At 42.8% G+C, this 20,569-nt stretch overlaps 1 protein-coding gene across 1 annotated transcript; it reads right to left on the minus strand.

Moving 5' to 3' along the window:
- Positions 1 to 1,666: 1,666 nt before the first annotated feature.
- Positions 1,667 to 16,304, minus strand: LOC132833615 (complement C1q subcomponent subunit A-like). The gene is made up of 3 exons (XM_060852010.1): positions 16,212 to 16,304; positions 13,405 to 13,569; positions 1,667 to 3,688 (listed from the first exon to the last, which is right to left on the minus strand). The coding sequence occupies exons 2-3, from the start codon at positions 13,562 to 13,564 to the stop codon at positions 3,099 to 3,101; spliced, it is 750 nt and encodes a 249-aa protein (XP_060707993.1). The 5' UTR covers positions 13,565 to 13,569; positions 16,212 to 16,304; the 3' UTR covers positions 1,667 to 3,098.
- Positions 16,305 to 20,569: the final 4,265 nt, after the last annotated feature.

Raw genomic sequence — 20,569 nt, forward strand, 5'->3', positions numbered from 1 at the left:
GCAGCAGAGTGCCCTGCAAGATGTGTAACTGGCTGTAAAGTTATTGGGGGAAATGTAAACTTCAAGTTCCAGAATCCTCTGAAAAAGTCCCCCATTGCGAGTCAGAATCAGAAAATTTGATGGATTACAACTTAGTTAACCTGGTAGCCCACCAGGAAAACAAAATAGATTGATCAAAATAAGTTTCAACTATAAAACTGACCCCTTTGACTTATTACCAACCCCTAACTACTTGGCTGACACAATCACCACCACTACAAGCCCCAAAATGAATCCTTCCTCACCCTTCCCGCCAATCATTTACCCATTTGGCACACAGCTTCTTCTTCACTTAACTGACAACCTATTCCCTTATACACCTTGTCAGGGTGTGACAGGGTTTAGAAACATTTTAGGGCTTGAAGGAGGACAACCCTTCTGTCCACGTGCCCTCACCCACTTGCCTGCCGTCATACCCCTACTAACAACCCAAACATCTCACCCAAATACCAACTTAGCGACTCATCCATTTATTTGCCTACATACCACCTCTCACCCACTTAATTTATTCACTTCTTTTCTTGCCTTGACCTTTAGGACCCTCAAATGTTTGAATACTGCAGTTTCTGCTTTAAAAACGGAGCATGACCTGACCTCTAGGAATGTTTCTGTTTTGTAATAGGAGGTTTCCAGGTTGGTATGTGTCACATTTCTCAAGTTAGAAGTCTAAATCAGAAACATAAAGCTCAAAGGCAGGGTATAATTTATGAAACAGATGGACACTTGCACAGCATTGACACTTTTTGAAGTACTCAACCCAACATATCCTGTGATGTGAGCTGGCAATAGTTTCTGGTGTGGAGTAAAACTCTCTTTACACCAACTCCAAATAACCGATCCAGAAGTTTCCAATATTGCTTCCATCATCGAGACGCAAGGCCCTTCATTATTTAACAGAAGTAACAGTTCCCCTTTGCATTTGCATTTCTGTATAATCCTGAGATCTGTGATTATATATCGCTTATCTTCTTGTTATTGTATACATCTGGAGCTGTGCAATCCAAGGTTGTGTGATGATGGGGCTGTGTAACCCTGTGCCTGTATGCCTTGGATCTATATAGAATCATAGAATCCTTACATTCAGCCCAACAAGTCCACACTGACCCTCCAAGGAGTAACCCACCCAGACCCATTCTCTAACCCTATTACTTTACATTTACACCTGACTAATGCACCTAACCTATGCATCCCTGAACACTATGGGGAACTTAGCTTGGCCAATTCACCTGACCTGCACATCTTTGGACTGTGAGAGGAAACCGGAGCACCCGGAGGAAACCCACATAGGCACAGGGAGAACGTGCAAACACCACACAGACAGTTGTCCAAGGCTGGAATTGAACGTGGGTCCCTGGTGCTGTGAGGCAGCAGTGATAACCACTGAGTCCATAAGATAATACTTGCTCCTTATTGGACAGGGAACCAAGTCTGACCTAATTGATTCTAGCAAATGTATAATCCCAATTGCCTGTAACCAAAATATATTTTGCACTGTTTAAATCAAAGATACAAAAATAGAATTTCTGTTATTCTTTTAGATGCATAAGAAGTTTCTCTATCTGCAATTTATTGGGAAATTCTCATTTATTTTATTATTATACAATTACAGAAAAGCATTTATCTCCAATGTAACCAACAAAAATTTCTGAGAGCAGATTTCAGGAATTAGTTCTAATACAAAATGTTAGTCTAACTTTTCACATATTGGAGTGTGAATTGCAGAATGACCTGGAAATGTTAGCAAATGGTTATATAAATTATAGTAGCTGTTTTACAGGAACCATCATTAACACAGATTGCTCATGGCAAGTACAAATATACAATTTGTGATCCTTACTAATAAATTCCATAAAATATTGACATGGGAATTTATAACTAGAGAACTGATGTAAAATCTCACATTGTGTGTCCTATTATCTGCAACATTTTCATGAATGTTTGGATTGTACATAAGCAGTCGTGACGCCCCAGTAACAGAGTCTGCCAGCATTGTCTGTCTTATACAGTATACCTGTATGCAGCCTTGGAGGGAGCAGAAACACTACCCATGTTGTGAATTGCGAAGTGGCTCTTAAAGTGGATAAGAAGCAACGAAGGAGACAAAGATTGGAGACTTGAACTACAATTCCAACTGGAAATGAAATGTAGGGTGTCTGTCAGAGCAATGGATCACTGTCTCTGTGTGGACAATGGGGCAGACAATGTGAATGGGGATAGAGGGGAATGGTGTCTCTGTGAAGGGGGAGAGGAGAACGGTGTCTCTGTGAATGGGGATAGAGGGGAACGGTGTCTCTGTGAAGGGGGAAAGGGGAATGGTGTCTCTATGAATGGGGAGAGGGGAATGGTGTCTCTGTGAAGGGGGAGAGGGGAACGGTGTCTCTGTGAAGGGGGATAGAGGGGAACAGTGTCTCTGTGAAGGGGGAGAGGGGAACGGTGTCTCTGTGAAGGGGGAGAGGGGAACGGTGTCTCTATGAATGGGGAGAGGGGAACGGTATCTCTGTGAAGGGGGAGAGGGGAACGATGTCTCTATGTATGGGGAGACGGGAACGGTGTCTCTATGAATGGGGAGAGGGGAACGGTATCTCTGTGAAGGGGAGAGGGGAACAGTGTCTCTGTGAAGGGGGAGAGAGGAACGGTGTCTCTGTGAAGGGGGAGAGAGGAACGGTGTCTCTGTGAAGGGGGAGAGGGGAACGGTGTCTCTGTGAAGGGGGAGAGAGGAACGGTGTCTCCAGCATTCGTAGTAGTTTCTTCAATTTTAACTGGTAGATACATGTTGCTCCAATGATTAGATGTCACTTGTGGCCATAATAGTTTATAATGAACATAGAATTGGCAGTCAGATAATGGAAACTGAAAATATTTGACAAGTGTGGATATTTGAGAGAGGGAATGATTGATGTTAAGCCCATTTTTTGGACAATTCTAATGGCTTTTCGAATGTAATCTTATGTTTTCTCCATTTTTATGGATATTGATATAATGGATCCCAGCAGTGAGCAAGGGTTACAGGACAAAGTGAGTAATTAAGGTGAGCAGACATATTAATGTAGTTTTAAACATTAATTTTCTGGAAAGAGAAGGAACCCAGAAAAGACACTGTTGACTTCATTTGAGCCAAAAACATTACTGTAACCTGATGTGGTTTGAAGCCAAACCTCATCTCCCTTTCTCAGCTTCAGTACTGTCCCACCTGAATTCATTTGATTCTTTTGCCAGTTACTTTTGCTTCCATGAGTGTCGCAGATTCCAACTACCTTTCTGCTGTTTTTCATGATGTTAACACAAAGTTTTCCTTCAGAGACCATGTTGTAGGTGAAGAAATACCAACCACCTTTACAACACTGAAACTTTCCCAGATCAACATGGAAACATTCTCCCTCGTTGGTGATAACCTTGTCAAACATGATTGGCCTTTCAGGAGAAGGGTCATTGGTTGTGTTTTTGACGACAGAGAAGGCAGGTCTTTCTGTCCCCTGTAGACCACCCCCTTGTCCCGATTCTCCCTTCTGTCCTTTGAGTCCAGGAGTGCCTGGTGAACCTCTGGGCCCTGCTGGACCTACATATCCTTTGGGGCCATTTTTTCCTGGGGGCCCTGGATTCCCCCGTTGCCCCTTGACTCCTGGCTCACCACGAATGCCAGTGTATATGCCTATAGAGAAGAAGAAGACATGAGGAAGAACGACATAAAAATCCTTCTCTACATTCTATTCCCCAACTGTTCAAAGGATCCATTAAAATTTAGACAATTTCAATATGATTCTCACTAGCCAACTGTGGTCATCTACGTCTCTTTCTGCTGACAAGTATGGATTGATTTCTAGCCTGAATGGAAAGAAAGAAGGCAGGTGAGAGGTGCAATCTCAGTTGATGCATCTACAGTCAATATAGAAACTAATGAGGACAGAAGATCTTGGTGTTGTTGGAAGTCAGTCATCTCAGCTCCAGGTCATCTCTGCAAGTGTTCCTCAGTGTAGGTCAAAGGCCCAACAATCTTCAGCTGCTTCATCAATGACCTTCTCTCCAACATAAGGTCAGAAGTGAAGATATTCACCAATGATTGCACCATGTTCAGCACCATTTGTGTCTCCTCAGATACTGAAACCACCCATGTCCAAATGCAGCAAGACCTGGACAATATTCAGGCTTAGGCTGACAAGTGGCAAATAATATTTATGTCACACACATGGCAGACAATTACCATCTCCAAAAAGTGACAATACAACTTCTGTCCCTTTCTTTTACTATCACTGGATCTTCCTGTATTAATATCTTAATGGTTACCGTTGACCAGTAACTGAACTGGATGTGCTACATAAATGCAGTGACTACAAGAAGCTCTGTGCGTTTCTTATGAAGAGTTTTGTGAAAGATATTGTGAAATGTTTGTGATGGTGGACTTGGAAAAGCATCACAAAAATGTTGGTACAGCCTGAGGACAAGAAGTTGGGAGTAATCTTAATTTAAAATCTTAAGGAGTTGAGATAAGAGTGAAATTTCACTGGAATTGACACTAAAAAACACAGTGTTGAGGAGCAGATTGAAACTTGTCTGTGTTGTTTGTATTAACAGCTTTTTTCTCTCTTTTTGTTTAAAAAATATGTTTAGGTGTTAAATAATATGTGCAGACTCTGTGACTAATCACTATGGGAACCAACTGCAAAACAAAATCCCAGTGGATGGGCTGGGACATGGTCAGTCAGCTGCTCAGGGTGGTCAGAGTCAGGAAACTCTGCACACAGTGGGTAAGGGAGAGCAAGGTGGGCAGCACACTGTTAGTTTTGGTGCATGTGTGGAGATGTCTTAAGAGGGTGAGCAGGCCATGCAGCATAGATTCAGAGTTAGTCAGGATTAGATGTTAGTGAGGATGGGATTGATTAAGGAAGATGTTGCAGGAAATGGTGGGTACAGAGGAAGAGTGAGTGTGAGGTATCAATGAGAAAATGGTGGCATGTTCATTGACAAAGTGGAGAAGATCATTGATCTTCTTCCTACATTCTGTACATTCCTTCAGATGGTTGAGACTGTACTGACCAACCTGGTCCAGGTTGGCGTGGTTCGAGTAGAATGACATCCTCTGTTGGCCTGATAGAAAAGGAGATCCTACCGTTGTATCACCCCATCCCCATGAGCAGCATCGCCATGTCCCTGCCCACAAAGAGAGGCACCAGTTTTTCATTGGCTGCCACATTCAGGATCAATGTCAGGAACTGTGCAGGGCAGCTCTAGACTGACAGCTCTTGTGTGGTGCACATTTTCTTTCTAAACCTGTGGCTGCACCACAGATGTTGGTCAATTCTGGGATATCCAGGAAGTAGTGAGTTGTTTTGGAAATGGCACATGGTATGATGGTGCTAAAATGTGTGAGAGGGGCACCAAAGGGTGGGTAGGTAATTAATCAGGTGGGCTTTGTAAAATAAGGTGATAGATGTCCCCAAGCACCATGATATGAAACCCTCCAAAAACATTGACAAAACTGACACTTAAAGAAAAAACTTAAGATTCAGTCCTTGATCTGTCAAGGCAGGTTTCATTCTGGAATCTGACTTGTGCAGTGTTACCATTGGATGGGATCAGAAGATTGGTTTTAATGTAGTACAGCCAGTGGATATGGATTCAAAAATTGTGGCTCAGGAAAAGCACAGCAGGTCAGGCAGCATCCGAGGAGCAGGAGAATCAACGTTTCAGACATGAGCCCTTCATCAGGAGTGTGACAGGAGAGGGGGCGGTTAGAGAGTGGGGGTGTGGTTGGGGGGGGTGCAAAGGTAGCTGGGAAGTGGGTAATTATAATAGGTTGGTGCATTAGTTGAAGTAAAAAGTGAGGTCTGCAGATGCTGGAGATCAGAGCTGAAAATGTGTTGCTGGTAAAAGCACAGCAGGTTAGGCAGCATCCAAGGAACAGGAAAGCTGACTTGAACTCAGCACCGCCCTCCTAACCTGCAATCCTCTTCCTGACCTCTCCGCCCCCACCCCACTCCGGCCTATCACCCTCACCTTGACCTCCTTCCACCTATCACATCTCTATCGCCCCTCCCCCAAGTCCCTCCTCCCTACCTTTTATCTTAGCCTGCCTGGCACACTCTCCTCATTCCTGATGAAGGGCTCTGGCCCGAAACGTCGAATTTCCTGTTCCTTGGATGCTGCCTAACCTGCTGTGCTTTTACCAGCAACACATTTTCAGCATTAGTTGAAGATTCTGATTAATTGAACCATATGGTACCACATAACAGGTCAGTTACAACAGGTCAAAATTTACTTTGAACTACTATCTTTGTTTCGATGTTTACTGGTATTTTTGTGGTTTGCCCCAACCCTGTTTTTCTCATAGGCCCCATTATTTCTATTGCGCGAATATCTATGTCACAGTGTCGCATGGGCATGCAACTACAGTGTTGTAGGAGAACTACCTGTATAAGAGTAAGGATGCTTTGCTATAATTATACAGTGACTTGATGAGGCCACATCTTGAGTAATATGTGCAGTTTTGATCTCCTAGTCACACTCTTGTATGAGGGAGTCCAGCGAATGTTCATCAGCTGACTCCTGGGATGGCAGCACTGACAAATGAAGAAAGACTAGATCAACTGGGCTTGTACTCACTGGAATGTAGAAGAATGATGGGGATGGATTCTCATAGAACATATAGAATCTGCATACTGCAGAAAGAATGTTCCTGGTGTTGGGGAAGTCTAGAACTAGGGGTCACAGTCTAAGAATAAGGAGTAAGCCATTTAATATTGAGATGAAGAAGATTTTCTTCACTCTGAGAGTTGGGAACTTGTGGAAGTCTCTGTCACAGAATGGTTTTGCAGCCAGTTCATTAGGTATATTCAAGGGGGAACTGGACATTGCTCCTGCAGCTAAAGGGATCAAGTGGTACAGTGCGAAAGCAGCAGTGGGGTATTGAAATTGCATGGAGAAAGTGAGGTCTGCAGATGCTGGAGATCAGAGCTGAAAATGGGTTGCTTGAAAAGCGCAGCAGGTCAGGCAGCATCCAAGGAACAGGAAATTCGACGTTTCGGGCATAAGCCCTTCATCATTCCTGATGAAGGGCTTATGCCCGAAACATCGAATTTCCTGTTCCTTGGATGCTGCCTGACCTGCTGCGCTTTTCAAGCAACACATTTTCAGCTATTGAAATTGCATGATCAGCCATGATCATTTTGAATAATGTGCCTGAATGGTTTACTCCTGCACCTATTTTCTGCTTTTTATGTTTCCAACTTGACACAGAAAATACCATAAACGTTCACATTCCACAAATAAGTTTAAAAAACCCTCCCAACTCACTGCCAGACTAATGTCCACTACATCATTTTATTCACCATTGAAACCACCTTCAAAATTGGACAGGATCAGGGTCACTGTGCTCAGGTTGTACTGTGCCCAGAGCAATTTCCACAAGCAGGATCCCAACTCTTTCACTTTGGCTCCTCAGAGTGAAGTGTAAAGTTATATCTTTTGTTAGGGAAAAAAAACAAAGAGACAACATAAAATGAAGGGCACTGTTCTAATGAGGTTCACGAGTAAAAGGACCTTAGTTCTGAAAAGCTATTTTGTATTTAACATTGCTTAGAGGACTTCAATTCTAAGCATTGTTAAAAATGGATTTAGTTCAAGTTTTGTGAACATATCCAGAGTGACTTTGTTAAAAAAAAGTGGAAGTTTGCTATGGACAAGGAGATTTCATTCGAACTAGCTTTCTTATAGTTCATGTCATCCGTAATAACCACTTGTTTTGTGGTGAAACACTGCTGCAGCTGTTTTGAACAGTGACTGGCTTGGAGAGATATTTGTTTTATCCTGTACAGTTGAAGGAAAGTTTGCTAAGAATAAGCTGCCCAGCTGATCTCTCGTACTTCTTGGAAAAAATTTCTTCTTGGGTTCAAAGTGCAACCTTTCTGTTCTTTTGAGAGTGTGATACAAAGAACATCTCAGTGCTGTATTTGCTGTACAAATTGTATTTGCAAGACGTGTGTGATTAGTAACATGTACCAGGATGTCACAGGAACAAATTCTCAAACACTCAAATGCTTTATCCCCTTGCCTTCAGTAACAAACCATTGCCCAAAGTGTTTTATTTAGAAAGAAAATCTCCGCAAAGAAGTATTTTTCTTTTCTCTCACTAAAGTTGCATGTGCCATCTGGTGTCTTCTCAGGATCATCCATTGATACTTCTATATCATTGACCCAGACGGTTGTGAATTTATGGAATTCCTTACTATTTCAGTAAACATTTTAAAGCTAAGATAGATTTTGTTTTGAACAAGGAAGGAATTAATGGTTACGGTGAGAGAGAGGGTAAGAGGAGCTAAGGCCACAAAAAGATCAGCCATGGCCTTATTAAATGGCGGAGCAGGTTCGAAGGGCCAGATGGTTTACTCCTGCTCCTGGTTCTTATGTCCTTATGTAAAAGATGGAAGGTGCAAAGACCCAAATTGCACTGCCAAAGGAGCTGGATATAATAGTGACAGTTAAAAGGCATCTTGTCAGATATATGAATAGGCAAGAAATAGAGGGATAGCAGCAAAGGTTTGTTGACACTGTCTTGGTGGACTGAAAGGCCTGTGCCATGTTGTACTGTTGTTTGTCCTCATTCTGAACACCAGGTTTTGGAAAGGATGTGAAATTTTCACAAATGACACAGAAAAATATTATGAGAATGGTTCTAGGGATGAGATTATGTAGAAAGCTTGGATAAACAGTGGCTGTTCTGAATAGGGAGAGGATGGCCAAGAGAAGATTTGATGGGTGTGTTCAGAATCAGGAGGGTCTAGGCAGAGTATTTGGGGGAAACTGTTCCCATTGGAGTTTGCAATTTCTCCCCATGTCTACATGGGTTCCTTTCAGGTGCTCCAGTTTCCTCCCACAGCCCAAGGATGTGCAGATTAGGTAGATTAACCATGGGAAATGCAGAATTACAGGGGAAATTAGTGAGACTAGTCTGGGTGGGATGCTCTTTGGAGGATTGGTGTGAACTGATGGGCCGAATGGCCTGCTTCCACACTATACGAATGCTATGATTCTATAATAGAAGGAATGTTTAATGACCAGAGGACAGCAACTGATGTAGATTGTAAAACAATTTGAGGAAAAACACTCCAACACTAATGAATGGTTGGAATTGCAGAATCCACTGCCTGAAAGTGGGCATTTAATCACGACCTATAACTGGGAATTAGATAATCACCAGAAAAGAAGCAAAATGCTGGTTATGTGGTTAACAATGAGGGAATGAGAGTAGCTGAGTTCCTTATTAAGATTATTAAATTATTTTATGATTCTCTAGCAGTCTTTCCCTGAGTGCACAGGAGTCTTTCCCTGAGTGCACAGGAGTCTTTCCCTGAGTAAACTGAGCAACAAAGCCCTCACATTGACCCAGAGTCAATGTGAGCATTGCTTTGATCGCCTCTTATGCCCAATTGACATGTACCCCACACTGGAGGGACAGCTACCATATAGCTGTAACATGTCCATAGTTTTGGAACATGGCGTAAAGGAATGGCTCTATGGAAATTAAGGCAAATCACAGCTGCTGATCCATGGAAAGCCATTGTCCATAAGAGGAGGGCTGAAAATAATTCTTATTATCATTAAGTTATTTTGTTCTACATCCACAGCTGTAGATCCGACAGAGGATGGCAGTATCGAATACTTGAAATCACATCTCACCCAGGGATGGCAGTTACGCTGCTTAAAGAAATGCATTCCAAAGTTAGAATTTCAATGACTTTTATGATCCTGACACAAAACAAACACTTTCGGTCACATGCAAGGAACTAATTGACATGGTGGAATGATCATTTCAGATGGTTTTTGGGGTATGAATTCTCTTGAAATGAGTTTGGACACTACTGTGATGCTTCTCTCACATGAGACTCATCATGACCTTCAGGGAGCCCAGAAATCAGTTATGGCAAGCTGCTGCTGTGGAGATATTGGAAACAAATAACCTGTACCAACTGCACCAACTATACCTTCTCTGGAGAGCTACAATCCCTTCATGAACCAGGGACTTGCAGAATTAAGTTCTCGTTAGACAAATGTATACCTGGAGTTTGTTCAGGACTGGGACATAGATTTTCGATTGACAAGGAAGTGAAGAGAGATGGAGGCAGACTGGGGAAGTGGGATCCTCAACAGCAAGGAGGCAAGTGCAGGCCAAAAGGAGATACAGTAATCAGAAAGAGTAAAGTGAAGAGACAGATCAGGCTGGAATGTGACAGAGAGCAAGGAATGCCTGTTGGATTAAATTGCATCTATTTCAATGCAAAAGGGTTGGCAGGTAAGGCCGATGAACTCAGGGTATGGATAGGTACGTGGGATTGGGATATTATAGCCATGACAGATACATGGCTAAGGGAGGGACAGGACTGGCAGCTTAATGTGCCAAGGTACAGGTGCTTTAGGTGGGACAGAGGAGGTGGAAAGAGGAGAGAGGGAGTTACATTTTTGATTAAGGGGAGTTTCACAGCAACAATCAGAGATGATAAAAACTGAGGGATCATCCAGTGAGATGTTGCGGGTAGAGCTAAGAAATAAGATGGTAACATTATTGGGGTTGTACTAAAGGCCCACAAGTAGTCAACAGGAATTAGAGGAACAAATATGCAGGCAGACTGGGGAGACTTGCAAGAGCAATAGGCTTGACATAATAAGGAATTTTAATCTTCCGAACGTAGACTGGGACTGCCATAGTGTTAAGGGCTTAAATGGGGAGGAATTATTAAGTGCGTTCAGGAAAGTTTTCTCAAGCAGTATATAGAGGGTCCTACTCAGGAAGGAGCAAAACTTTGACCTACTTTTGGGAAATAGGGCAGGACAGGTGATGGAGGAGCACTTTGGGACCAGTGCCCATAGTTCCATTAATTTTAAAATAGTTATGGAGAGGGAAAAAACTGGTCCATAGGTTCAAGATCTAAATTGGGGCAAGGTGAATTTTGATGGAATCAGACAGGAGCTTGTAGGGATTGATTGGAGTAGTTTGTTTACAGGTAACGGACCCTCAGCAAGTGGGAGGCCTTTGAAAGTGAGATAGCTCAAGTTCAAGGTTTATATGTTCCGGTGAGGGTGAAGGGCAACATTGGCAGGAAGAGGGAACACTGGATGAGAAGAGATAGTGAGGCTTTGATCAGAAAAAAAAATAGAGGTATGGTTCAGGTACAGGCAGCTGGGATTAAAGGAATCCCCAGAGTTATATAGGGGATACAGGAGCTTACTGAAGGTGGGAAAAAAGGGGGCACAAGATAGCCTTGGCTAAGAAGATTACGGTGAACCCTAAGGGCTTCTTTAAGTATATTAAAGGAAAAAAGAATAGATAGGGAGAGAACAGGATCCCTCAAATACCAAAAGTGGGCATGTATCTGTAGAACCACAGTAGATGGGCGAGGTCCTCAATGCATATTTCTCCCCTGTGTTTACTGTGGAGAAAGATATGAAGACTAGGGAACTTGGGGAAGTTAGTGGCGATATCTCAGGGTAGTCCATATCACAGTAGAGGAAGTGTTGGATGTATTATAACGTATGAAGCTGGATAAATCTCCTAGTCCTGACTAGATATATCCAAGAACACTGCAAGAGATGAGAGAAGAAAGTGCAGTGGCCCTGGCTGATATTTTTGCATCATTATTAGCCATGGATGAGGTTCCACAAGTCTGGAGGGTAGTGAATGTTGTGCCCTTACTCAAGAAGGGCTGCAAAGAAAAATCTGGAAACTGTAGACCAGTAAACCTAACATCTGTGGTAGGTAAATTACTGGAGAAGATTCTGAGAGATAAGGTATACATGCATTTGGAAAGACAGAGCTTGATTAAGAATAGGGTAAAAAATGAGGTCTGCAGATGCTGGAGATCACAGTTGAAAATGTGTTGCTGGTTAAAGCACAGCAGGTTAGGCAGCATCCAAGGAATAGGAAATTCGACGTTTCGGGCATAAGCCCTTCAGTCAGCATGGCTTTGTGCGTGGGAGATCATGCCTCATAAATTTGTTAGACTTCCTTGATTAAGCGACCAGGAAAGGTTGACAAAGGCAGGGCGGTGGATATAGTCAAGATGGATTTCAGTAAGGCCTTTGATAAGGTTTCACTTGGTAGGCTGCTCTGGAGGGTTAAATCGCATGGAATCCAGGGGGAGTTGGCAAATTGGAAAACCAATTGGCTTGTTGGTAGGAAGCAGAGGGTAATAGTGGAAGGATGCCTGTTGGACTGGAGGTCCATGACTAGTGGAGTGCCTCAGGGGTCGGTGTGGGGCCCATTGCTGTTTGTTACTTATATCAATGAGTTGGATGAGAATGTACAAGGTATGATTAGTAAATTTACTGATGACACTAAAATAGGCGGTATCATAGATAGTGAAGAAGATGATCAGAAATTGCAGCAGGACCTTGATCAGCTGGGAAAGTGGGCTGAGAAATAGTATAGACTTTAAATAGATAAGTGTGAGGTCTTGCATTTTGGTGAATAGTAGGTCTTAAGGAGTGTAGTAGAACAGACGGACCTTGGAGTTCAGGTGCACGAAAGTGGAGTCACAGAGAGACAGGGCAGTGAAAGAAGGCTTTTGGCACAGTGGTCTTTATCAGTTAGGGCTTCGAGTATAGAAGTTGGGAAGCTATATTGCAGTTGTACAGGACATTAGTGAGGCTGCACTTGGAATATTGTATACAGGTTTGGTCACCTTGCTATAGGAAGGATGTTATTAAACTGGAAAGAGTGCAGAAGAAATTTACAAGGATGTTGCCAGCACTCGACTGTCTGAGTTATATAGAGAGATTGGACAAATTGGATATTTTTCTTTTGAGCATAGGAGACTGAGGAGGGAACTTATCGAAGTGTATAAGATCATGAGAGGCATGGACAGGGTGAATGCACTCTTGTTCCCAGGGTTGCCAAATCAAGCATTAGAGAGCTTCAGTTTAAGGTTAGAGGAGAAAGAATAAAAGGGAACCTGAAGGGCAATTTTTTTACACAGAGTGGTACGCATATGGAGTGAGCTGCCAGCGGAAGTGGTTGAGGCGGGTACACAACAACTAAAAGGATAGGAAAGGATTAGAAAGATATGGGCCAAGTGCAGGGAAATGGACATTGTGGTCAGCATGGACCAGTTTGGGCCAAAAGGCCTGCCTCTGTGCTATAGGACTCTCTGACTCGATATTCCTTTATTTATATTAATAGATCTGTATTTATGGTTCAAATCCAGTGGTGGAGCCAGCCCGAGAGGTCAAATGGTCAACTGGTGGTCTTTTTCAATTTGTTTGCTCTGTTTATGGACATGGATTCACAATTTTCCTTAGTCTCAACCCAGTTATTTATTTGTTAATTTACCAAAATAATGCACTTTTCAGCCAGTGGTAACTCAATCTGTCATGTGTTACCTGGCTCCCCGGTGTCACCATCTTGTCCAGGTCTTCCATTTCTTCCTGGTTGTCCTGGTGCACCTGGCAACCCATCCTTGCCATCAGGTGCCCGACACCCTCCTGTACCTGCAGCAGCCCGTGTTATCAGAACAAACAGCAGCAGCCCCTCACGTATCATAGTGTCTGCACAGAACAAGCAAGTGCTGATAGTTACATGGCTCCGCACTCTGCTGGAGTTCATTATTCTCCACTGCACTATACATTGTTGGTGCACACGTATTGACTGGCTCACATGTAGGTAACAGCAGAAGATGCCTTTTAAAAGAAACCAATAAGTTACACACAATAGAGGAGAAAGTGAGGTCTGCAGATGCTGGAGATCAGAACTGAAAATGTGTTGCTGGAAAAGCGCAGCAGGTCAGGCAGCATCCAAGGAACAGGAGATTCGACGTTTCAGGCATAAGCCCTTCATCAGGGCTACATTCCTGAAGAAGGGCTCATGCCCGAAACGTCGAATCTCCTGTTCCTTGGATGCTGCCTGACCTGCTGCGCTTTTCCAGCAACACATTTTCAGTTACACACAATAGCCTGAATATTCCCACATTCCTATTCTGAAGTGTTGGAAATCTGGCAGAACCACAGTAGCGATGGTATAATGGAGGCTCAGAATTCCCTGGAATTTAGGAGATCAGTGCATCTTCATTCTTTCATAGGATGTGGGTATTACTGGCTGGGTCAACATATATCCCTGTGCCATTTCAAAGGGCAGTTCAGAGTTAACTACATCAACTATGAATCTGAGTCACATGTTGGCCAGACCAAGTAACAATGCCCTTTCTTTAGGAGATGGATGGTGGTGAGGTCAGTGACTGCTGTTGGATCTGCACCCATCCAAGTAAATGAGGAGTTTTCCATCATATGGGGTGGCACAGTGGCTCAGTGGTCAGCACTGATGCCTCACAGCACCAGGGACCAGGGTTCAATTCCAGCCTCGGGTGACTGTCTGTGTGGATTTCCTCTGGGTGCTCTGGTTTCCTCCCACAATCCAAAGATGTGCAGGTTAGGTGAATTGGCCATGCTAAATTGCCTACAGTGTTCAGGGATGAGTAGGTTAAGGGTAAATGTAGTGGAATGGGTCTGGGTGAGTTACTCTTTTGAGGGGTGGTGTGGACTTGTTGGGACGAAGGGCCTGTTACAATACTGTAGGGATTCTATGATTCTGTGTGTGCCTTGTAGATGTTGAACAAACTCTGGGCTATCAGGAAGTGAGTAATTCACAAAATTCCCAATGTCCACAGCATTTAAGGAGTTGTTTGAGTTTCTGATCACTGGTGATCTTTGTGGAGGATTGAGCGATGGTATGTCAAGGGATGATGGTTCAATTCTCTCTTACTGGACATGGCACTTGTATGATGTGAATGTAATTGCCACTTACCAAACACAAGCCTGGACATTGCTGTGAATGGTTACAGACTGCTTTTTTGATCTTCCACCGTGGGACTTGAACATTTCCACTTCACCATGTGATGGAGATTTACATTTACAGGTTTATTGTTTGTCCTGGGCAGTCATGGGAGATGAATGATTATGCTCAATATTTCTCTTCACTGAATATAACCCCGAATTCATTTGACTTTCTTTTAATCTGCTGCTACCAAAGGTAAAGTTAACTCACAAAGATTGCTGTAGGTACAGAAGCTGATCATTCTTTCTGCATTTGCCCTGGTCTGAACTATGAGTGTAAGCTATGTCATAATGGAAAATTATGTAAAATAATGACAGGCACAGATAGGTAGACCAGAAGAAACATTTTGTTTGATGCAGAGATCAATGACCAGGGGACATAGATTTATCATAAGGGGGAAGAAGGATGCGATGTGAGGAAAACAGCTTCACCCAGAGGGCGGTGAGAATCTGGAATGCATTGCCTTTAAGAGTGGGAGAAGTAGAAACCCTCTTAACATTTAAAAAGTATTTGCACGTGTGATGCTAAGACATACAAGGCTATGGCCCAAATGCTTGCAAATGGGATTGGAATAGTTAGGTGATTGTTTTGTGATCAGCACTGACATGATGGGCCAAAGGGCCTTTCTCTGTGCTGTAGATCTTGATGACTTCATACCTCTAATAGTTTAAAGCAGGAACCATTACAATTAAACATGATTTGGAGATGCCGGTGTTGGACTGGGGTGTATAAAGAGAAAAATTACACAACACCAGGTTATAGTCCAACAGGTTTAATTGGAAGGACTAGCTTTTGGAGCGCCTCTCAACCACCTGATGAAGGAGCAGCGCTCCGAAAGCTAGTCCTTCCAATTAAACCTGTTGGACTATAACCTGGTGTTGCATTACAATTAGGGTAGTGAGAATAAGGGGTTAACTCACACAAAGATAGATACGCTCACTGGCTGATTCCAGATCTTAAGTTGTTTTGAAGCATTCACTAAAACAACTTTGTAAATTTTTAATAATACCTTCATTAATGGTTTTAAAATGTATTATGCTCAATATTTCTCTTCACTGAATATAACTTTGGTCACATAACAGGCCCCGAATTCTTTGCTCCAAGTGAATATAATTTTAGTAAGAGAGAGGCTGAGAGGATTAGAAAGCTGGATTACTTGGAGCAGAGTGAGGTGGAGCGAAATCTACTGAAACACTTGCTCTGTTAATGTGACGATACAGCCCGGCTGAGATCAAACTCATTTCAAATGCAGCCAAAAAGTCTGAGTGTGCAGAGATATGAGGAAGAACATTGCCATTCACAGCTTGCACTTTCCAAACAGACTCAAGTTAATGGATAGCTCGCTGAAACTATAACTTACCTTAAAAAGCGCTCGTAAGACAGTCTGTGCGTGTACTCACAACAAGCTGTTCACTTCTGGGAATGACATTTGTAAGAAAGAGAGGAGGGACTTTACAGATCTGTTGTGCAAACTTTATCCAGATTGCCAAATCAGTGTGAAGCTACGGCAGCTGAGCCAAGATTGAATGGTTCTCTGAGGGAGACAGGCTGCCAAGTCTGCCTCCAGCATATTCCTGAATTACAGAAGTTTTATACCTTTACAGTTGGAATTATTTGTTGGAATCAACTTTTTTTCTTGTAATTAAAGGAAAATCCTATTTGTGTTAATGTATATACATATCAAATCTATATTATTTAACATAATTTACAAACTGAAGTAGTGTATCTTAGAAAAAGATTATTCTAATTTTGGTATAGTGATCTTGCTTTCAGCGTGAATGCCTTCACTGCCTGTAATGGTTCTTTCACACTGACCCATGATGATTGTGAACTGATGTCAAAATGTCAGCAGAATTTCTGAATTCAAATCCAGCCTCAGTCTCTCTGCAGCTGCTAAGTTTGATTTCCCTCATCGTTTTCACTCATACTCCAAGGAAAGGCTAATAACAGGGGTGAGAGGGGAAAGGTATAAAAGAGACCTAAGGGACAACTTTTTCAGGCAGAGGGTGGTACAGGTATGGAATGAGCTCTCAGAGGAAGTAGTGGAGGCTGGTACAGTTGCAACATTTAGAAGGCATTTGGATGGGTATATGAATAGGAAGGGTTTGGAGGGATATGGGCCGGCTGCTGGCAGGTGGGACTAGATTGGGTTGGGATATCTGGGCGGCATGGACTGGTTGAACCAAAGGGTCTGTTTCCATGCTGTACATCTCTATGACTCCATGACTCTAAAAGTGAAGTATTGTGAATGCTATAAATCTGAAACACACATAGAGAATGCTGGAGAAACTCTGCAGGTCTGGCTGCATTTATGGAAGAGAAACAGAGTTAATGTATCAAGTTCAGAATGAACCTTCTTCAGGATAGATGATAAACTGGCTAAGATCACATACTCTCTTTATTAATTGAAGCCCAGAGTTTAAGAGCGGGGAGGTTATGCTGGTACTGTATAAAATGTTGATTAGGCCACAGCTCGAGTATTATGCCCTGTCCTGGAATCCATATTATAGAAGAGATGTGATGGCACTGGACAGAGTGCAGAGGAGATTTACCAAGACGTTGCCGAGCTATGATTTGGATGAAAACATAGAAGGCATGGTTAGTTTGCAGATGACACCAAAATTAATGGCATAATAGACAGTCAAGAAGATTTTCTAAGATTACAAAGCGACCTTGATCAAATGGGTCAATGACAAATGCAATTCAATCTGGATAAATGTGAGGTATTGCATTTTGGCACAGCAAACAATGGTAGTGTTGTAGAATGGAGGGACCTAGAGGTACAGGTACATTTTTCTTTAAAGTTTGCATCACAAATAGACATAATGATTAAAAAAGAATTGGGTATGCTCGCCTTTATTGCTCAGTCCTTTGAGTATTAGAGTTGGGATGTTATGTTGAGGTTGTACAGGACATTGGTGAGGCCTCTTCTGGAATACTGTGTTGAGTTCTGGCCACCTTGTTATAGGAAGGATATTATCAAGCTGGAGATGGTTCAGAAGAGATTCGCCAGAGTGTTGTTGGAAATAGAAGGTTTGAGTTACAAAGAAAGGCTGGATGGGCTGAGACTTCTTTCACTGGAGTGTAGGAGGTTGAGGGTTGACTTAATAGAAGTTTATAAAATAATAAGAGGTATAGATAGAGTTCATGATAGTTGTCTTTTCCCTAAGATGGGGAATTTCGAGACTAAGGGGCACATTTTTTTAAGGTGAGAAGAGAGATTTTAGAGAAATAAGAGGCAAATATTTTACATAGAGGGTGGTTCGAGTTTGGAATGAACTTCCTGAGGAAGTGGTGGATGTGGGTACAATCACAACATTTAAAAGCTACTTGGATGGATACATGCACAGGAAATGTTTGGAGGGATATGGTGAGGCTAGTTTAGTTTGGGATTACGGTTGGTATGGACTGGTTGGACTTAAGAGTCTCTTTCCATGCCCTATGACTCTATGGAGAGATTCAATTATGAAGAGAAATCAGACAGACTGAGTTTGTTTACCTTAGAGCAGAGGAGAGTGCAAGGGAATGTAATTGATATAAAATTATGAATGGCATAGACAGGGTATCTTCTTATACGGAGAGTTATCACGATATGAAAAGTGCTGACTGGGAGATTGGTGGAGATGGATTCCATATGTGCCATCAAAAGAGACTGATAAAGCCATAGATTCCGATAGCACGGAGACAGGCCCTTTGGCCCAAACTGGTCCATGCTGACCGAAGTGTCCATCCATTTCTTTACACTTGACCCATATCTTTCTTAACAGTTCTTATGCGTGTATCTGTCTAACTGCCTTTTAAATGTTGTTAATGTACCCACCTCAACCACTTCCTCTGGCAGCTCATTCCATATTCCATCACCCTCTGTATAAAAAGGTTGACCCTCAGGTTCCCTTTTAATCTTTCCCCTCTAACCTTGAACTGATGCCCTCTAATGCTTGATTCCCCAACCCCGGGAGAAAGATAAAAGGGTACATTCACCCTATCCATGTCTCACATGATCTTATACACCTCTATAAGGTCACCTCTCAGTCTCTTTATGCTCTAAAGAAAAATGTCCTAGCTTGTCCAACCTCTCCCTTTAATTTAGATCGTTGAGTCGAGGCAACATCCTTGTAAATTTCTTCTGCACTCATTCCAGTTTAATAACATTCTTCCTATAACAAGGTGAGCAAAACGGAACTCAATATTGCAAGTGCAGCCTCGCCAACAACTTGTATCATAACTTCTCAACTTCTATCCTCACTGCCATAACTGATGAAGGCCAGTGTGCCAAAAGCCTTCTTCACTGCCCTGTCTACCTGTGACTCCACTTTCAGAGAACCATGCACCTGAACTCCAAGAACCCTCCATTCCACTACACGACTTAAGGTCTTACCATTCACCATGAAACTCCTACCTTGATTTGACTTTTCAAAATGCAAAACCTATCTAAATTAAACTTCATTTGCTATTTCTCGGCCCACTTCCCCAGCAGATTAAGGTTGTGCTACAATTTCTTTTTAGATTAGATTACTTACAGTGTGGAAACAGGCCCTTCGGCCCAACAAGTCCACACCGACCCGCCGAAGCGCAACCCACCCATACCCATACCCTTATATTTACCCCTTAACTAACACTACGGGCAATTTAGCATGGCCAATTCACCTGACCCGCACATCTTTGGACTGTGGGAGGAAACCGGAGCACCCGGAGGAAACCCACGCAGACACGGGGAGAATGTGCAAACTCCACACAGTCAGTCGCCTGAGTCGGGAATTGAACCCGGGTCTTCAGGCGCTGTGAGGCAGCAGTGCTAACCACTGTGCCACCGTGCCGCCCATTCTTATAACCTTCCTCACTGTCCATGATACTGCTTAATTTAGTATCATCTGCAAACTTACTAATCATGCCTTGTACATTCTCATCCAAATCATTGATATGGAGTTGGATATATATTTAAAATTGATTAGTGTTCAGGGCTATGGAGATAAAGCTGGAGAATGGGCATACAGCACTAAGGGCCAAGTGCTGGAAAATGGAATGGGGATAGTTATGCTGTTGCTTTGGACTGGCATAGATGTGATGAACAAAGCATTTTTCAGTTGTGTAGATCTCTATGATTATGAGGCTGGTGCACTGCGTGTAGATGCACAGTGACAACCAGGCCAATTGAACAAAACGGTCTGAAAGTTACTCCCTCTGAATCCCCACTTCAACTCTAACTCCTCCTGAAGTAGTGAATACAAGCTGATGTAAAGCCTACATACCCTCCACAGACAAAGCAAATTCAAAGAGGAAATATCAGCAGGGGATTTGACAGCCAGAGCACCAGAGTCCAAATCATATGATCACAGAGTCATGGAGTCTGTAAGAGGCTATTCAGCCCATCAAAACAATTCTAGTTCTCTTTTCAGAAATCCAGTCAGCCCAAGAAGAAACATCGAATTCCCTATTCCTGAGATGCTGTCTAACCTGCTGTGCTTTAACCAGCAACACATTTTCAGCTGTGATCTCCAGCATCTGCAGACCTCATTTTTTACTCGAAGATTTTAACCTACTTCAAATCCTCTTGCAAGGATGCCTTCCTTGAAGAAGCTCTCTTCCTCCCTCTACAAGGATTTCAGTGAGTCTCTCTCTCACTGCACCCCCCAGGGCATCTCCTCTGCACAGAAACTCTTACCTCCTTCCACCTATCCCACCTCCATCGCCCCTCCCCCAAGTCCCTCCTCCCTACCT

Source organism: Hemiscyllium ocellatum, chromosome 37 (genome assembly GCF_020745735.1).
Source record: "Hemiscyllium ocellatum isolate sHemOce1 chromosome 37, sHemOce1.pat.X.cur, whole genome shotgun sequence".
Taxonomy (NCBI): Eukaryota; Metazoa; Chordata; class Chondrichthyes; order Orectolobiformes; family Hemiscylliidae; genus Hemiscyllium; species Hemiscyllium ocellatum.

Coding starts and splice junctions, on each gene's coding strand:
- LOC132833615 (XM_060852010.1), bottom strand. CDS start 13,564: ATGATACGTGAGGGGCTGCTGCTGTTTGTTCTGATAACACGGGCTGCT. Junction 3,689..13,404: donor TGGTGACACCGGGGAGCCAG/GTAACACATGAC, acceptor TCTTCTCTATAG/GCATATACACTGGCATTCGT.